This window comes from Crinia signifera, chromosome 1 (assembly GCF_055691185.1).
Source record: "Crinia signifera chromosome 1, ASM5569118v1, whole genome shotgun sequence".
Taxonomy (NCBI): Eukaryota; Metazoa; Chordata; class Amphibia; order Anura; family Myobatrachidae; genus Crinia; species Crinia signifera.
The window spans coordinates 170,045,602-170,066,325 of NC_139217.1; the positions used below are offsets into that span (position 1 = coordinate 170,045,602).

At 45.6% G+C, this 20,724-nt stretch overlaps 1 protein-coding gene across 1 annotated transcript in view; it reads right to left on the reverse strand.

The window, feature by feature from the left end:
- GPAT3 (glycerol-3-phosphate acyltransferase 3) overlaps positions 1-14,445 on the reverse strand; it is a 57,055-nt gene extending 42,610 nt beyond the window's left edge. The window contains exon 1 of the mRNA XM_083176662.1: positions 14,175-14,445. Coding sequence (XP_083032788.1) covers positions 14,175-14,318 — 144 coding nt within the window. The 5' untranslated portion in view covers positions 14,319-14,445. The remainder of the gene's footprint in view (positions 1-14,174) is intronic.
- Between the last annotated feature and the right edge of the window lie 6,279 nt (positions 14,446-20,724).

Sequence of the window (20,724 nt, forward strand, 5' to 3'; positions counted from 1 at the left end):
ATAGGTGAATAACTAAATGGCAATAGAACACCACATGTATAACATTTTTACAATGTGCAAGGACTGTTAGGTATATGTTTGTGAATGGTACTACCAGTGGCGTAACTGTAGACGGTACAGGGGATGCAACTACTATGGGGCGCGGGGAATTGGGGGTCTCCAATCCCCTGTACCTTTTTTATTTATTTTCCTTTTTTTTATATATATATATATACATATATATATATATATATATTACATCATAGACAGTGGCTGAGCTGCCATCCTGCATCTCCTTTCAGCAGCGATGGGGAGCACGAGAGCCCAGTGGCTGGTGTCGATGAGCATGAAGTCCAACATGGGAGAACCCATCACTGGGAGCAGGAATGCCCGGCACCGTGATGCAGGACAGCCCAGCACAATGTAACAGGAGAACCCGGCAGCCGGAGCAGAGGAGCCCAGTACCAGTGAAAAGAGGCAGGTGCTGTGTGAGTGCACCGGGAGACCTGCCACTGCCAGGGGAAAGCCAAGCAGAACCCTTTCAAACCCTTGCTCTTGCGCCCCCCCCCCCCCCCCCACTCCTTTTTCCAGCCACCCCTTATCCTACACTCACTCTGATTAATAGAGAGGGGATGTTGAGGGGGGGGGGTCACTCTCCCCTGTACTCTTCCCCTTGCACCCTTTGAACACTCTCTCGCACCCATCCATTATTTGACCTTTCTGATTCAGGCCTGTTCGCTAGGCTGCATATACTCACAGCCTAGCCAACAGGTCAATGCTGCCCCACTGAACACGCTCCAGTAGCATGCAAGGGGATGTGTATGGGAACATATCGCATGCAGCCGTAGGGGAGATAATACGTGACCATCGATTGATTTCTCCCCTCTTTGGAAATAAAAGTCAGTTTAAACTGACTTTTATTCAGCCTAGACTGACAAAAAGGGGGCGGGCACTGATGTCATGAGCCATTAGCAGCCTGCCCCAAGTAGGCATCGACTCGCTTGCGTTCGCAGGAGAAAGCCCATAATTTTTATGGGAGCACCCATAAAACAATGGGCATTCCCCTGCTACCACCTATCAGTATGAATGCCTCGGCGAGTGTTTCCACCTGTCCGATCAAGCCTGAATCAGGCGGTTTATTTCTCTGCACCTAGTCTCTCTATCTCTCTTTCTCCTCTATCACACTTTCCCTCTCTCTCTCCCCTTTCTCTACCTGGCGCTGTTTTTCTATCTCTCGCTCTCACTCTGACACTCTCAATTTCTTGCTCCCCTGCTTCTCTCTCCCTCCCTCCCTCCCCAACATTCGCTCTCACTCCTGCTCACACTCTCATTCCCTCTGTTTCCAAGAAGCCCTCTCTTTCCTGGTAGCATCACTCCCCACACTCTCTCTTCCTAGGAGGCATTGTAGTTACATTGGGGGGGGGGGGGGCTGGGGCAGCCCTTTCAAAATTTTGCTATGGGCCAAAATTCTAGCTACGTCCCTGGTTACGAATACTAGAAAAAAAAAACTTTTCTACCTCTTTAAAATGGAGTGGATTGAAGCCTCTTTCCTAAAGGAAAAATATTTACATTCATTCCTTGTCAAATGGAATAACTACATAGATATACAACCACCAGGCATTATGAACCAGATAAAGATGGTTCTAATTACAAAAAAAAAGTCTTAAGCAAGGGTTAATAATTCCCCCTGGTAATATACATTTATGTTGTTTTAAAACCCTAATTACACTTCAACACAAAATAAATCTTTGAATTGGGTTCCTCACCTCAGGTTTGAACCCTCCCTCATCCCCCTACATCTATTTATTTTTATTGTAGTACTCACATTCTTCTTACTTCTATTCCTTTTCTATCTTTTTTAGTTTAATCTCTCCTGTTACTTTACTCTTAAATATTTTGCTCCATGTATTGTGTTCATATCCACCACATGTTCAATTGAGGTTTTATAACATTTCTTTATCTTTCATGATACACTTTTCATTATACTTGTTCAAAGTTCATCAAACATTTGTTTCAACATTAGGAGAAAAATTGGACCAAACCAATTATTAAATCTTTATAGATAATAATAGAATTCAGAATTGTATATTAATCATCTTTCCTGATTACATTGATATCTGTTTAATGTAAACTTTGAAATATGCCGGTTACCTAATATACTCCAACTTAAATGTACAATTTTTACATTTAACACAGTTCTCAGTGGAAGAAGTGTCTTTCCTTAATTTAACTTACAAAATGTATCTTCAGGGAAATCCAAACTGAGGCCTATTTCCCTTTCAAGAAAATATATGCTCTACAGGCAGTGCAGGCAACAGAATACTTTAACGGGTGTGATGCAATGCGCTCTCCTACGCACATCACATCACATCGCACAAAAAGTATGCGCTGCACATGCTTTTTGTACTAGATTGCATTGCAAAACATATGCAATGTGATAGAGTCCAAACTGCATACAATAATTGTACCATATATGGGCACCTATAAGCCCCCCCCCCCCCCCCCACTGCAGCACCCACACATTATGCCACACTGTAGTCCAAAAACATTATGTCACAAAGAAGCAACCCCCCACGCACTCAACTGTAGAAATCTACATCATCCTAAATTCTATTGCCCCAACATAATACCACCATGTACTCAAAACAGCAGTCACAGCCTCAGTATGTCACTCCTATGAAGCTTCTGCTGCTGATCACAGGTCAAAGGAGCATGTAATGAGCTCCGCCAATCAGAGCTCAACAGATGCTCCTCTGACCCTTCAGCACAGCCTCATGGGATCAATTATCCAGTAGTGCATTACCCAAGTCGGACCCCACTGGCTGCTGCATCTGCCACTGCGGAGGTTCTTCTTTGGGACTCAGAGTCTGGGGGCCCCTCTTAACTTTGAGGCCCCAGGATTGTAGTCCATCATTCTGCCTGGACTCAGGGCATGTGCATAGGCATGTTACCATGGCCTGATTCAAAGGTGGACTTAAACCACTGACAATGCTGAGGTTAGCACGCTTGATAGATTTACCACTACACATGCAAATACACTACACATCCAAATACATTTAAGATATGGCAGGGGTTCCCAATTGTTTTTTAATCATGACACCCTAGAGTATAAGATTTTTTTTCACGCCACCCCATAGCCAAAAAATGCAAAGAGAAAAGGGGCGTTCCAGGGTGCAGCTGGCCAGAAGGTAGCACAAATAGATAAGTAAATAAATAAGGTTATGGTTGTTTCATAGGTGGTTCACTAAAAGTATTCCACATTATCAGATTCAGAGAGCCCATGTTCTGACAGAGATGCCACACTTGCCATAGGTGCCGTGGAAGTGATGTCAATGGTGGTTGTGATGGGGACTGTCCAGAACCACCAACAATGCAATGGATTGCACAGGTGGTGAAAATTGTGCAGTGGTGAAAATTGTGCATTCCGATAAACGCTAGTGCACAAGGGGGAGGCTGAAACTTGCATTTGTATTTTATTGCACCTGTGACTCCAAGTCAAGAACTGTCCACCTCAGGCACTAGGGGCCTTATTCTAGTTCACTCTTAGAGGCAAATTCCTTCTCAGATGGACAAAACCATGTGCAGTGCAGGTGGGGCAGATGTAACATGTGCAGAGAGAATTAGATTCAATAACCACTTATCTTTTAATGTGAACTAGCCCTTAAAAGTTTTGTAAACTTTTCTTCTCACTCAAGTAGGTGAAAGTGGTGTACATTGCATACTGATTTCTCATATTAAATACCTCCTATATAGCATTCCAGAAGAATGCTGATGCTTTAAAGATGATAATTGGTATTGGATACAATTATTACAAACAATCTACCTTTGAGCTAGACTAAAGCTGGCCATACATCTAGAGATCCATTGGCAGATTGGGCTGGTTGGAACAAAATCCTGGTAATGGATATTACCAGGTTTTTGTTCCAACCAGCCCAATCTGACAATCGATCTGTATATGTATGGCCACCTTAAGAGTAGAAAATTAAAGACGACTAAAGGCCGCCATCTTCTAGCGCAATATGACCAATTTGTATGCAATTCTGATGCATTGCTGCGACGGATCACGTTAAAAGTGACACATTGCATGTAATTTTCCTGCAACTGAGATGGGAGGAGCAATCCTTTGTGCCTCACATGAAGATTCATCACAGCCATAGCCCTTGCATACGATACAATTTATGCAAAAATAATTTATACAATGTATCGTATGTGATCCTGACTCCCTGAAGCGGCAGGCGAGTTGGCGGGGTATTGCATGAGATACCTCTCCCTAGTGGACGGAAGCATTTATTGGTACTGGTCCACTGAACAGTCTTCCAGTTTATGTCAACTTAGGATACTGTGATTTATTTTCCCCAGATATATTTGTTTCCTGAGTCTATTTGACTTGACCATAGATTTGTTTGAGAACTGCATATTTTCTCTTTCTAAAGTCTGGATCTTAACATCTTGAAAGAATTTATACATCACCACAAATTAATATCTTTTTAATGGTTGCTCATGGAAAATGTAACCAGTTGATGGTATTATTCTACTGAATTCAGTAATAGTACTTTTTTTCACATATTTTATTGAGTGCAATACACAATAGAAAATAAACATACATTGTTCATCTTGAAAGTGTCCAAAACATATACACATAGGGCCTTATTCTGGTTCACTCTGAAAAAATCCTTCTTAGATGGACAAAACCATGTGCACTGCAGGTGGGGCAGATGAGAATTAGATTTGGGTGGGGTTTTACTTCAAAGTGAGATCTATATTGCAGTGTAAAAATAAAGCAGCCAGTATTTACCCTGCACAGAAACAAAATAACACCCAAATCTAATTATCTCTGCACATGTTACATCTGCCCCACCTGCAGTGCACATGGTTTTGTCCATCTAAGAAGGATTTTGTCAGAAAGAGTGAACTAGAATAAGGCCCATAGTGTTTAGCAAAAACACAAACAGGTACCATTTATATAATAAAATATCAACGAATCGAGAAAGTAGAGGGGCGTGCCAGCTCACAAACTGTGGATTAGTATACTATGCTGTGTGATTTGCATTTGGTATCTCAAAAAGGTGGTGCACCATTTGCAATAATCTCCATATCATAACAGGGTGTTGATTTAAGACTGTTTCTCAGCGCCTCTTTCATGATTTGGATCATGGTCAATATGTAAGGTAGCCATGTATCAACAAATTTACTAACCAACTTTTTTTTGTTCGTTGCAGTTTCCAGCCAGTCGATTATAAATAGGTATTGGATTCTGGGATAGATCAGTGAGAGTGGGAGTGGTGTTGTATCTATCTACTTTGAAAGGATGGTTTTCTTCCCCGCAGTTGTTTAACAAAAGGCGTGTGCCCTTGGATAACACGAGTTTATCTTCCCTCGTATATATGTTCCAGAAAGCCCAATCTTTTGAGATCTGGAAGTGTATGTTCAGTTGGGTGTTAATAAAGATTTGCAGGTCTTCCCAAAACTTATGGACAGTCCCAAAGACAATGTAGTATGTCTGCATTCGGAGCCTGACATTTAAAGCAGTTAGACGTTTGTGAGTCACCAATTAAAAACTTCAGTTTAGGCGTGTAATATGATCTATGGAGTATTTTTTGGTGCATTTCTGTGTAAGTGGTGGCTACCAGTTGTCTGTTCATTTCAACATAGGATGAGAGGATTTTTTTCATAGTGAGGTGAGGGAAGTTAGTCAAATCTTTATGTGGACTAAATGCCTGTTCCCTAGACTTTTTAGTGTAAGTGTCATTACCTTTGATCCAGTCCAGTGCAATTTTATAATTGGCCGCTATAGCATAGTGTTTATAGCCCCGTACAGGGGGAGATATATTGCTCAGCGCAGGCAAATCTAGGGGGTGGTCCGGGGGTGCACCGGACCACCCATTAGCCCACTTTGTAGCTGAGGGATGGGGCTTTCCAACGAGCCCAGTCCTGTGTCTCTAGCCCCCTGGAAACCGGAGATACTGCCAGGCAAAGCTGGAACGTTTTCCCTATAGGATAACATGGGACCAGCTAATTCCGACCCCCACCCAGTACAACGGCTGCCAGTTCCCCCTTCAGCATCACTGAAGCTCGAGGTTGATCTCAGTCGAACCAAAATCACTGGGCCTTCAATCTGATACCAGGCTGGATCCATATGGGTTAATTGGTTCCAGGGATATTGAGGTTAAACCGTTTTTTTTTTGTTTTTTGTTTTTTTTTATTTCTTAAATGTAATTTCATGACTGTTTATGCTCTTTGAGGGCAGATTTCTCTGGAACCAAACAGTCCAGTTTCACGGGACCAAAATCATTCGAAGCCAACTCAAAATTTCTTCAATATGATATTGGTCTTATGTAAATGGGTCAGTTGATTCTGAAGATATAGCTGGTTGGTTAAAGGGGGGAAGGGAGAGGGGAGTGGTTGTCTCTCCCCCTCACACCAGAAAATGCAGGGACTAGGCTTTTGTATAAGGGGTCAGCCTGGGAATGTCCCTGCATGATCCTGGGACCATATTCCCGGGTAAATCCCGGCATTTTCTGTTGTGAAAGGGGTATTATTTCAAACAGCCGTGACCTGCAGTGCTCTGAATACAACCGGGCAGCCCCCTGCTCTCTGCCCAGCTGTCAATGACTGTCACCCCTGCAGCTTCCGCTCCAATTCTTCTCCCCACTTTCACCTCAGCCCCCCCCCCTTTAATCATGTGGTGCCGGCGCCCGGCATGCTCTCCCGACATCACGCACAACAACAGCGCGCACAATATTTCAAATGTCCACTCGGCTAGAGGGGACAACAGGAGGGGAGTGGGAGCATGCTCTGCGCTGCGCTCTGCTCCTCTCCCCATAGAAGCAGCTGCACCGCTCTCCATCTCTCCCTGCAGCAGCAGCGAAGGCTCATATAAAAATTTACAGTAAGTGGCACTTTTGGGGGCATTGCTTAAGGGACGCTACAAGTGGCGGTATGTGGGGGCATTACGCATAATGTGTGGCTTAATGTGTAAGGGGCATTACGGTGTGCAGCATCATGTGTAAGGGGCATTATGTGTGCAGCATCATGTGTAAGGGGCATTATGTGTGCAGCATCATGTGTAATGGGTACTACGGTGCGCGGCATCATGTGTAATGGGTACTATGGTGTGCAGCATCATGTGTAATGTGTACTATGGTGTGCGGCATCATGTGTAATATGGTGCCATCAAGCAAGAACCCCCTAGCAATGAGCACATAGGTAAGCAGCACTTATGTGGCAAATATGTAATGGGCATTACGGTTTGTTATATAGTATGTAATGGGCATCATGATGTGTGGCACAATGTGTAATGGGCATTATGGTGTGTGGCCTTATGTGTAATTGGCATTATGGCGTGTGGCTTTATGTGTAATGGGTATTACGGAGTTTGCTGAAATGTGTAATGGGCATTACTGTGTATGGTCTAAAGTGTAATACCACACCCCTTTTTGTGATGCCACGACTCCTTCCTATGAGGCCACGCCCCCTTTTGCAGTGCGGCTACGCCGTGCAAAGGTCCCGCTGCTATTATGTCTAGATCTGGGACCACCCATTACCATAATTCTAGATTCGCCTATGTTGCTCAGCAATATATTGCTAGCAATACATTGCTGAGCAATATATTGCTCAGTTTCTCCTTTTCATCAGCAACCAGAGATGGTCACTGATGAAAGGGAACCTCTGCTGGGGGAGCAGCAGAGGTAATCAGCTCCTGCAACCAGCGATCATAAGGGGGCTAAAAACGGGAGCGCTCACCCGGCGATTTATCGCCGGGGCACAGTCCCATCACTGGCAATATGGTCGCCTGCGACCATACTTCCAGCGATTTCAGCCCCTGTCACCCCCGTGTGTACACGGTATTCCCAACCATGGTCCTCAAGGCACACCAACAGTGCAGGTTTTAGTTATAGCCAGACATTAACGATTTATTGGGACAATCAAATCATTTTCAGAATGAAGAATTGCTCCTATTTATCACAATTAACCACTTTCTGAAATTTTCCAGGCTCAGCTGTGCTGCTGCAGCTGACTGTCCTAGAAAATTTCCGGGCATACCACGATACAGTAGGTTAGCGTCACTGGTGCCTCCAGATGTGCACCACTGGCAAACCACCTCTAAGGGCACCCCCATCAAGTGCCAACTCTGTCACTCCCCACCCCAGGGATTGTAACGCCGGGGCTCCCATGCCATTCACAGAAGTGAGCTTGCTCCAGTGGCACCCAGGAGTTTGGGAGCCTGAGCCTCCCCGAACATCCCCAAGCCTGCCTGATCACTGCTGTGAATGGAGGAGGGGGCAGCGGCAGGGGAACACCAGAGATCCGGAGTAGGGACTGGGCAGTGAGCAACTGGGGGGGGGGGGGGGTTACAGGAGTGGGGTTGTCCCTAAGTTCTGTGGTGGGTATTTCTGGGGCAGGACAAACCTGCCCTGGTAGGTTTGTCCTGCCTCAGAAAGCCCACCACTCAAGGGGTTAATGTAAGGGGCCCTTTACCTAATCAAAATCATAAATTTTTATTTATTTTACACTTCACTAGATCAAAAACTCTCAACTTATACAAAATGTGAAATATTGATACTAGAAGACTAATGTGGCAATTCCCTGTTCTGGTGATGACTGGGTCAGCTGATTGGATTTTGCTAATCCTAAATATTATTTATTAACAGTTTGTTATATATAGCAGAGAATTGGTTTGTGCTTTACAAGTGGAAACATTGATAACATAAAACAAAACAAACAGAAACAACAGTGACAAAAAAGACTGGGTAATAACAGACAATCATTGAGGTAGGAATATTATCTGAATCTGCAAATTCGTTTTTTTTTTATATGTTGTAAAATACAACATGAAAGCTTCAGCTTCTTGAGAAATCGTTGATCATGAAAATCAGCCGATCGGTGGAGGAAAATCATGGGGGTTATTCAGTGCTTATTGCTGTTGTGTGAATTTGCATGGTCATCAATTATCAAATCATTGCACATGCCTACGGATCGTAGCCCGACTGTGCGAGGCCAAACAACATAACAACACTATGAAGAATCTAATCGCAATTTCCTTGCAACCTGACTGACAGGAAGCCACCGTTTATGGACTTTTTTTTTTTTGGAATGGTCAGAAAAAAAACCACTGTCACGCCCAGGCGTTTTCAGTGAGGGTGTGTGACAGCTCCAGCCTCCATCAGCTTGATTCTATTGCACACTTGTGCAAGGTCACGTTTAGGCACAGACTGCAAACACTGTAAAATAATTGGATGGTGATTGAGTGGTGTATGGATTTGCAGCTGGACAATTGCCAAAATTTTCGCAAGTAATATTCAGACCAGGATGGGGCTGGTTTTCATGCATTGGATTTGCTTGTATGGCCCACATAACAACTATAGATACTAAATAAGAAAGGTATAGTAATCCATCTTCCTTCACTTCTTGTGCATAATGTGAGATATCATCCCGATGGACAGAAATATAACCACAGAATTCATAAATTAAATGAGAAAACTGCTAGAATATCACGTAGAGGTAATAAGGCTTGCTTTAACCTCTATCACAGTTAACAAAAAATATATACATATTTAACCCTTTGAATGCCAAGTGAACATTTTCAATTCATCATAATGACCTGCAATGTTAACCTTCTATAGGAAATATAATCTTTTTTTAACACATTTTATATTTGAATTTATATAACAAATGTGAGCGATGCTGCCATTTTAAGTAGATATTTTGCACCTCTCACAAAGATGTTGGCACTCAAAGGGTTAAAGTACAGTATGCATTTATTTCATCTTTAAACTGCAGTGTGATTGTGTTTCTATTCCATGTTTGTTTCTAAGGGCTAATTAAATTCGTTACTTTAAGAATTACTTGATATTACCCTACATTACAATGCCCAATACACTACTGCCCCTTTCAGACCGCACTTTGTAAACGGTATATTGCCGTTTTAAAACGGTAATCTGTGCGGTCTGAAAGGTGCAGATCCAATTAACCGGTTTGAAAATACCGTTTTTTCAAACCGGTTAAAATGCAGGGTCCTACCCGTTTCAGACCCGGTATTTTGGGATCAAAATCGGGTCTGAAACGGTATTTAGGACCCAGCCAATGAGCTGGGTCCTAAATTCAGAGCAGCAAATATTTAATGAGCACTCATTAAATATTCGCAGCACTGGAGCCGCACCCTGCCGCCCCCCCTCCACGCGTGTCGCCCCCCCCCCCGCGCATGTGTCGACACCCCCCCCCCACGCGGCGCCGTGCAGCCGGTACCTTCGTTGTGGATCCCGACAGTGAAGTATGGTCGGGGAAGCACTTATGAAAAAAAAGCGTCTTTCAGAAAATGGCTGCCCCATAGGAAAACCTGTTTTAAAAAACTGTCTTTCGTATGGGGGCAGCCATTTTCCGAAAGTCACTTTTCTTATAAGAAAAGTGACTTTCGGAAAATGGCTGCCCCCATACGAAAGACAGTTTTTTAAAACTGATTTTCCTATGGGGCAGCCATTTTCTGAAAGACGCTTTTTTTCATAAGTGCTTCCCCGACCAACTGCAGTGCCGGATCACGCAACGGAGGTACCGGCTGCACGGGGGGGGGTTTGTTAGCCCTGGGGTGGCGCGCGCTAAAGACTGGCTTTGACCCTGTTTTTGGAAAATTTCCAAAAACGGGTCTGCCAGTGTAAAAAAAAACGCACTTAAACGGTAATATACCGTTTAAGAGATGCGGTGTGAAAGGGGTTTTACCTGGCAGACCCTTTTTTGGAAACGTTTCCAAATACAGGGTCAAAGCCAGTTTTGCGGTCTGAAAGCAGCATACCCATTGCATTGATAACACTACACATTTTAGTCTCAGTAAAGGCCCATACACACTGGGTGACTGAGCTGAAAGCCACTCAAACCAGCAAGTTTCAGCTCAAAGCCACCCAGTCTGTATTACCAGCGATGTGCTATGCAAAGCCGTCCTCCCCCCGCTGACAGCGCCAGGCAGGGGGAAAGTGACTCAGTGTGAGCAAATTTCCCCCCAGCGATGATAGCGATCATTGCTGTCCAATTATTAATTAATGATAGTTGTCATACAGTATTTTAGATGTCTATGTGTGATATAGTCAGGTTCCAAACTGTACAATATTAAGTACTTTTAATGGTTAATAAAAAGTTAAATTTGTTTGGTCCTCCACTGTCACCAACAATGGACCACTGCCCCATCTCTCATTAAAACTAACCAGATCAGACACTGCTTAGCCAAATTATTATGTTGGGTTACTCAATATGTTGATTACTGTAGCAAAAGTTGATATGTACAGTTAAATGGCAGTGGAAAGGAGAAAAGCCAAAAACCACATGTACAGTTAAATATAATGTACAGGGATAAATGTCATGGCATAGGGACCTATTTATTATTACATAAATGTGTATATTTCCCTGTCAACACATGTTTTCAGGGGTGCCGGATGGCTGACAGACAGTCGGGATTCTGACAGTCATTACACTGATGTCAGAATCCCGACGGCCACCGGCTATTCTCCCTCGTGGGGAGTGCAGCGAGCCTGCAAGGGGCTTCTGAGTCCGGGCAGTCAGGATCCCGACGTCGGGCTAGTGACTGTCAGGCTCCTATACCACACCCGTTTTCAGAGACCAGCAACAAATATAAACCATCCCCCATATGTATCTCGAATACCTCCATTCCCCTACACAGCCGCATACCTTGTAGGTTTCTAGGGGGGATGCAATGCGATCTGATTTACCAATATCCAGAATGCAATGATTTACTAATATTCCCGGATATTGGTCCCCGTAGAAGATTGTGGTAGCCTCATAGGCGTGCACACATAAGGTGCTTAGGCACCCCCTTATGACAAGAACACCCCACCCATACACCACCCCCCACGTCACCATCACCTCCTCCAGTCTGCAACCCATAGGCTTTCCTTCATTCAGCAATGTCTAAGATGAGGACCCCTCCAAAAATGGCCGTTGCCTTGGAGCAGACACTAGAGGTCATGCCACCTCTAGTGTCTGTCAGATGTGTGCAGTGCGCCCAGAGCTACCCGGAAGTGCGGATTCTGGTAGCTTTGGCATGCTATTTGAAAGGAAACCCTGGTCATAGAGCATGTACCCCTCCCCACCCTGGCCATGAGCATGTAAGTCCAATTGGCAACGAGCATGCAAACCCTCCCTTCCCCCTGACAACAAACATATTTCCCCCCTGGCAAACAGTATTTACCTCCCCCTGGCAACAAGCATTTAACCCCCCGCGCGCACACACACACACACACACACACACAATGATCATGTAACACCCCATAGCAACAAGCATGTAATTTCCCCTGGCAATGGGCATTACAATGTAAGTTTTTGCTGCGCGCCTTTGGAGTGCAATGTCCCTATTTCTGGTGTGCGTGGGGGAATGATTTATTCTGAAGCCCATATGCATAAATAAGTCACCCTCCATTTAGTTTGCATTGATTCCCAATAGGTGGTGATAGACATGCCCAGTAGGCGGCTAATAGACATGCCGGTACTTGTGTATTATCACCGTGACCATCGGGTCACATCGTATACCACTAATTAAGGGATGCAATGGGACCCTTTTTGAGGGTTGTAGGGGCCGACTCTACAATTTTAATATTGCGTCACATGCGATTACAATGGCATGCGATGCGATCATACCCGATTTTACATGGGTGATTCCTATGTTAAATGCACCCCCAGACCCGATTTTTCATTGTACAGCCACCCTGATGGGTGATTACTATGTTAAATGTACCCCCATTGTTACGCCACCCCTGCTATCAACGCCAACCCAAAGCGTGGCGAGTGCGCGAGGGGCGGCAGTACGAATCCTCAGACCTTTTCATACCCCCACTATCCACATCGACGTGTAGTTGATACTAGATAGTGTGGCTAGCGCAGCGAGCCACAAGCATGGTGAGCGCAGCGCGCCCCGCGAGGGGACGCGGAATACATGTGAAGTTATCCGCGTACCCTCGCCATGCTTCGGACTCGCCACACTATCTAAAATCAACGCCAAGCCGACGTGGATAGTGGGGGTATGAAAAGGCCGGAGGACGCCTACCGCCGCCGCTCGCCACGCTTCGGGGTTGGCGTTGATAATGGGGGTGCATTTAACATAGTAATCACCCATCAGGGTGGCTGTACAATGAAAAATCTGGTTGTATCGCATGCGATGCGACCGATGCAATGCCCTACGATGGAAATCATGGGCGCTGTGATAATACACAAGTACCGACATGCCCCTCCAATGGTGAAGCCCCTAAAAAATGGTCTGTGCACACCTATGGGTAGCCTATTGCAGCCTTTGGGCTACTAATCACATTGTGTCTAGGAAGATGGTTCCTCTAGAACCCTCCCCAAAAGTGGCCACTGTATATCCGCTCATGCACACACCCCCCAGCGGCCATCCAGACAAAACACAGGGTCAGGCTCCTTTGGGAGCCCCTTTCCTGCGTGTGCCTAATAATAAATCCCACGCTGCAATACAATCCTGGGCAGTGAAGGCCAATGCATTATGCAATTCACCTACAATTTGGGCTCTTTCCCGTGATTGTGGCGATCAACGGGTGAAAAAAAAAAAAAGCCCAAATATGGGGATTAATAGGGTTAGGCTGGCAGGGGGAACGTCTCGATTAAGCACCAGGGGTTAGATTTGTATAAAATAAATAAATAGATAGGGGGCGGGGGGGGGGGTTCAACCATATGTACCTGCCAACCATGTATCTGTCAATCTAATGCATGTTGACCATGTGGTGTCAAGATATTATACAATGTAGCTCTATTAATCTACACCCACAGCAGTTTTTATTACGTTTTTAACCAATGACAAAACATTACCAATGGATACCAAAAGTGACATATGATGCCTATAAAATGTTACAGCAATATATGCATCGAGTTTGGGCTTAAGGAAAAAAGTAACAATAGTCTTAAATGTATCATATTAAACATGTGTCTATTACCCAATAAAACATAACTGAACCCATTGAAATAAAGAGAATACAATCATAGCAGTGTGTGCGCACTTGCTGCCTACTGGAAGGCTGACCTATAACCAGCAACGCACAGCAGTAATGCGATGTTGCAATCAGCTGTCAGTGACATGAGCTAAGAAGTAGCTGGGTGTGGAAAACTAAAAAAGGCAAAAAAACAAATCCACCTCCCAAGGCAAGTGAGAACACCGAACTGCAGACAACCTGCGCAGCTCTTACCTCAATCGTTTTCACTAGGATCTTTATGTACACCTCTGAAATCCCCAGGGAAATGCCAAACATAGAAGGCAACATTATAAAGACGACAATTACAGAGAGCCATACTAAGAAAATGTTGTAAGCCACAGTTCTAAAGTCCTCCATGGCTCAGCCTCCAGGTGCTGCTGTGTACTCTGTCATCTGCCTGTCCCTCCTCCGGCTGCTGGGAGAGTTACAAGGAGCAGGAAACAAAGTTACTGGAGGTAGAGACAACTCCAGCGACTTCCTCCTTTTCTCCCCAGCCACTCCCACAGCCGCCCCTGTTCCTCCCAGTGCCCACACACCTCCCGGAGTATTGTGGCGTTGCAGGAGCGATCACTGTCATGGTATAATACGATAGAGGCAGACAGTGCAGCAGTAGCGATCAAACCTTCCGGGGTGCTATGGGGCCGATTCAGGCCTGATCGCATGGCTGCAACTGGCAGGCCCCTATGGCAGCAAGTTAACAAAAGACTATTCATACATTACATTAGTTATAGTTTTAAGCCCAATGCACACAAGACAATTTGCTTTGGGAGCAATATCGTTAACAATATCGTCGGAGGTCCAATATAGCACATATACACTGAACAATATCGTTAACGCTATCGTTCATTGACGTAATCGGATCGCCTCTGCTAGCATGCCTCCTTGACAATGTAATCAATCATTGAGCATAGAGCACAAATGATGCAGGGGGGTCATTAATTATGCGTGGGAACATGCAAAGTTAACGATGTTAAGTGATATTATAAATTATATAATTTATGTGCCTGTGCTCGTGTTTCCCTCCAATTTCCCTATAGACTGTAAAGCCCGTGTATACACGTGACTCAGCCCGGGCAATTTCGACTGAGCCCCGTGTGCATCAAGATTTAGTTCAGTCATCAGAGAGAATGCTAACTACATCCTGCCAGCCCTGGCCTGCACTGTCTATTTGTCCAGGCGATAGCGATGCTGGAGGCTGCATATCACTATCACCCGCTGTGTACACACGGACAATTCAGGCAATTTATTGTAGGTTATTGTAGCAAAGAATCAATTATTGTCTGTAAAGCCCCATACACACTGGGTGACTTTGACCTGAAAGCAGCTCAGTTTACTTGTTTCAGCTGCTTTCAGCTTGAAAGATGCCCAGTGTGCATGGGGAGGCGATGAGCATCTCACATCATCACTGGCCGAGCTGCTCATTTGCTGGAATTACTGACAGGATGGCTTTTCATAGTGTCTTGCTATGGAAAGCCGCCCATCCCCCGGGAAAATCGCTAAAACGGGCGAAAATGCACTGAGCGTTTTTCAGCCCAGTGATTTTCCCCATCATTGTTCAGCATATGCAGCACACAGCTTTAAATGGCTTTGCTGTATCCACTGATATTATATACTAGAGATGATAATACTTAAGGGGTGTACACACGGAGCAAACAAGATCTGACTAGATTGCTTAGAAAGTAAGCACAGATCTCTCCGTGTGTATGCTCCGAGAGATTAAATATCTCTTGCTAACCAAGTCAGTGCATGCAGTCAAAATCTAGTCAAATTGCTTAGCAAATGACTGCAAATCTCTCTGTGTGTACAGAATGAGAGATACTGATCACAATCTCCCATTCTGAACCATTATCCTGACTTTTTTTTCTTAAGCAAAATCGCTTAGCAAAATCACTTAGCACAAATCTCTGCATGTGTATGTGCTCCCCATGGGAGATCTTGACACCAGCAAAATTGCTTAGCAAAATAGCTTAGCACAGATCTCTACATGTGTATTCCCCTTTAGAGCCGCATTTATCAATCAATTTTTGCAGTGAAATCCCCGAAAACACCAGTTTTCCGAGGTTGGCTGGAAATATGAAGTATTACCCAAATGTATTTAGGAGGGATCGCAACAGGAATATCCGATCCCTACTGCGATCCCTCCTGCACCGCCGCTGGCTACATCCCCCATAGGTTTCTATGGGGGAAGCGAAGCTGCCCGATGTATGTACATCGGGCAGCAGTGTTTTGTATCCCTGGGCTACGACCATTCTGAGATGGCGGTATAACAGACATTGGGGCGCATTTATCATTGGAATGTGATGCCAGGGCGGTGACATCGCCCGACATCGCATTGCGGTACCCTGCAATACCGCCGGGATGTATCATCTGGCAGGCGCAGGGACAGGGCTCTGAAAGGAGCCCGTCCCTGCGATGCCTGGAGCCGGAAGCTGGGAGGTCAGCGCATGCGCGGTTATGCTCTGACCCCCGCCGACCCCTCTTACCGCACTGCCCTGCTCGGGCAGTGCGAAGTGTAGCCATCAGCTACAATGCGCTATCGCCATCCCAGATTGGCGATAGCCCAGGGTTGATACATCGGGCAGCTTCGCATCCCCATAGAAACCTATGGGGGATGCGGTCGGCGGCGCTGCAGGGAGGATCGCAGCAGGGATCGGTGATCCCTGCTGCGGTCCCCCTTTGAAATATTTAGGTGAAACTTAATATTTGCGATTAACCCCTGAAAACACCAGTTTAAGCCGCAAATATTAGTTGATAAATGGGCCCCATTGTTACAAGCTGTGACAGAGCAATTGAAACAAAGGGTGAGATTTAATAGGATGAGAGATTCAGAAAGTGAGAGATTTGGGAAGAAATCTCCAGTTTTTTTAAAGCTGCAATCATTTACACTGCAAAATCAAACTGGTTTTGCAGTGTAAATGATTGCCACTTTAAAAAAACTGGAGATTTCTTACCAAATCTCTCACTTTTTGAATCTCTCATCCTATTAAATCTCACCCAAAGTATCTTTCACATTTTCCAGGTCACCCGACAGGTTTGCTCATTACTGACTGACACATTTTGGTACTTGTGTAGTTTCACGGCGCCCGATATATCGGATGCGATATCGGCCGGTATATCTGATGCGATATTGGCTGATATATCGATGCGATCCGATGCAATTTTTTACCCTGTTCATAACCCCACTATCCACTACGCATGGAGTTGATTTTATATAGTGTGGCGAGCCCGAAGCGTGGCGAGCGTAGCGAGCCCCGCGAGGGGATGTGGACTATATAATATCAACTCCATGTGTAGTGGATAGTGGGGTTATGAACAGGTAAAAAAAATCGCTTTGGATCGCATCGATATATCGGCTGATATCGCATCCGATATATCAGGCGCTGTGAAACTACACAAGTATCCACATTTTAAAAGATCCACAGGTGGAGCTAATTATTTCACTTGATTTTGTGAGACCTGCAGAACATGCACTGTGTGGGGTCCTGAGGACCAACTTTGAGAGCCTGTGCTTTAACATCATTGATTGTTTGCTACACTAACAACTGCTTTAAATTTGATAGTAGGATGGGCAGCCATGGCCGATATATGTTAACCATATCGGCCGCCAGACGGCCAATATTATGCGTCCACACTGAATGATATCAGCCAATGGGTCAGTGACATCCTTGGGGCACACTAAACATGCAGGTCACTTGGCTATATTGCCAAATTGACCTGAATGTTCGGTAGATATCAGCAGTGGCGTAACTATAGTCCCGCAGCCCCCGCGGTGGCGGGGAGGCGCTAAGCAGGTGTGGGCGCCTGGGGGGTCTGCAGGACTATAGTTACCACCTGGTCCCGGCTCCCGACTCCTGCCCTCCCCCTCCTTACCCCATTGCCGCCGGCGCCGCTGCCTCTAACCTGACACGCAGATCTGTGTCGGGTGACGGGCGGTCCCCAGCTCCGGCTGCAGTGCTAATATAATAAGAGACACTCGGAAAATGGCTGCCCCCATAATGCTGTATGGGGGCAGCCATTTTCCGAGTGTCTGTTATTATATTAGCACTGCAGCCGGAGCCGGGGACCGCCCGTCACCCGACACAGATCTGCGTGTCGGGTTTAGATTCAGAAGCGCCGGCGGCAATGGGGACGGGTAAGGAGGGGGTTAATATTTCGGGGGGGGGGGGGGGCCCGAAATGTCCGGCGGGGGGGGGCGCAAAAAAAGTAGTTACGCCTCTGTATATCAGTCACCATTAATGAAGCATGGGAGCACGCATCATTAACAATATTGAGTGTCCACACTATGGCCCTTATTCTGGTTGGTGCGGTCAGAGCCGCACACGGGGCTCCGACCGCACAAACCAAGGGCCGCCCACCGGACGGATCGCCACGGCCGTCCGTACACGGACGGCTGGCGATCCGCACAAAAATGGTGGAGGCTACGCCTCCACCATGGTGGGAGCTGCCCCCTGCCTTCGATGGTCGACGACCATCGAAGGCAGGCCCGCACGCCGCGGCAGCTCCCGCAAGCTCAGACCACACGGACAATCGTCCGTGTGGGAGCTTGTAAGGGGGCTGTAGTCTGACATCCGGCGACGTCAGCTTTCCGCCCCCATGTCATGGTAATGAGGGCGTCATGCCCTCATTACCATGCATACGCCCCGCGTTTTCATGGGAACGCCCATGAAACGCGGGGCGTACACATAGGGAAATGAGGGGCTGAAGCCCCTCACGCCCCTATACGCCCCCTTTGCGGCGGACGAAATCCGTCTGCGGCGAAGGGGGCTGCACATGCGCAGAATGACCTCTGCGCATGTGCAGACCACAAACATCGGCGGTACGGCCGCACGCGGGCCGTACCGTGCCGATCTGAATAAGGGCCTATATTGTGAAATATATAGTTCAGAAAGCCTTCTCTGAACAACATCTTTCACTTTATCTTCTAGCTTATATGGGACATAAGAGTTAAGCTGTATACACATGCTTAGATTTTTCCCTGTTTTCGATTTGATTTTGCTTATAGAAGCAAAATCGAATCCACATCGAATGATTATTAGGGCACTTTCTATCTGCATTCGATTCGATGCGCACTCCCGTTTTCTCAAAATCTAATAGAAAAATCGGTACTTATGTAGTATCTGGGCTGCCGATTTTTTGATTGTATGCCTTAAGTTAAGGCATACAATCAGATGCGATGCGATATCGCATCGCATCGCATGCGACCATCGGATGCGATGACCCGATTTTTCCATAGGAATCAATGTTAAAATGGACTGAGTCCATTTTAACATGGAATTCAATGGGAAAAAGGGGTCCTTTTCATACCCCTACTATCCAAGTGGGCATGGAGTTGGATATAAACCTGTGGCGAGCGTAGCGAGCCACCGAGCCCGAAGCGTGGCGAGCGAAGCGAGCCCCGCGAGGGGACGGTATTCTGTGTCCGCTCGCCACGCTTCGGGCTCGGTGGCTCGCTACACTCGCCACAGGTTTATATCCAACTCCATGCCCACTTGGATAGTAGGGGTATGAAAAGGACCCCTTTTTCCCATTGAATTCCATGTTAAAATGGACTCAGTCCATTTTAACATTGATTCCTATGGAAAAATCGGGTCATCGCATCGCATCGCATCCGATGGTCGCATGCGATGCGATGCGATGTACCCGATTTAGAAATCGGCAGATTTTTCGGTACTTACTACATAAGTACCGAAAAATCTACTGTGCAGCCAAGGAAATCTCGAATTCGATCCTGTAAATCGAATGAGTACATTGTGCCTACATTGTGAAATCGAAATCGAATCGAATGCAAATGTACAGATCTAATGCCAAATCGAATGGGATGATCTAATGCCAGATCTAATAGAAAATCGAATCTAACATCAAATCTAAAGCAAATCTAAGCGTGTGTACAGGGCTTTAGGGGGATGGGTAGAGATTTACCATGCCTACAGACTCAGAGCCCCTGTCAGGATCCTCCGTATGGAATGCCACCACCCTCACCACCAGGATATCGTATGTATCTTTATTATACTATAATAGTTTTTATTATCCTCAGTTTTATCTTCAGAAATGGTATTTCTCTATGTAATTAAATAACAGCTGTCCTGACCGGGACAGTTCTTGGAGCATTCTGTGCTAGAGTCCACGTTAAAGTTCTATGGGCCTTATTTTGGTTCATTCTTTCTGACAAAATCCTTCTTAGATGGACAAAACCATGTGCACTGCAGGGGGCAGATGTAACATGTGCAGAGAGAATTCGATTTGGGTGAGTAATTTTGTTTCTGTGCAGGGAAAATACTGACTGCTTTATTTTTACACTGCAATATAGATCTCACTTTGAAGTAAAACCCCACCCAAATCTAATTCTCTCTGCACAAGTAACACCTGCCCCACCTGCAGTGCACATGGTTTTGCCCATCTAAGAAGGATTTTGTCAGAAAGAATGAACCAAAATAAGGCCCTATGTTATTTGTAAATTTGGAGTGTCGCTATTTAATTTCTGGGTTCCCCTTCTAAAATGTGTAACTGCAATAAATGATTCATAGCTCAGGCAGCATTGGTTGAATGTCACTTTAGGAGCTAAAGAGTCAAAAGATTTTCCAGAAGTTGCAAGTGACATTTGTGGTATGGTGTGGGGACACACACACATATGCTGGTAGGGAGTCTTGTTCTCATGAGATTCCCATTTGGTTCTCTTTATGGCCTCTAGGGACATTATTTAGCATAATGGATCCTAGGGTACAGGGCCGAAACTAGGATTTGCAAGGCCCGGGACTGACCTTAA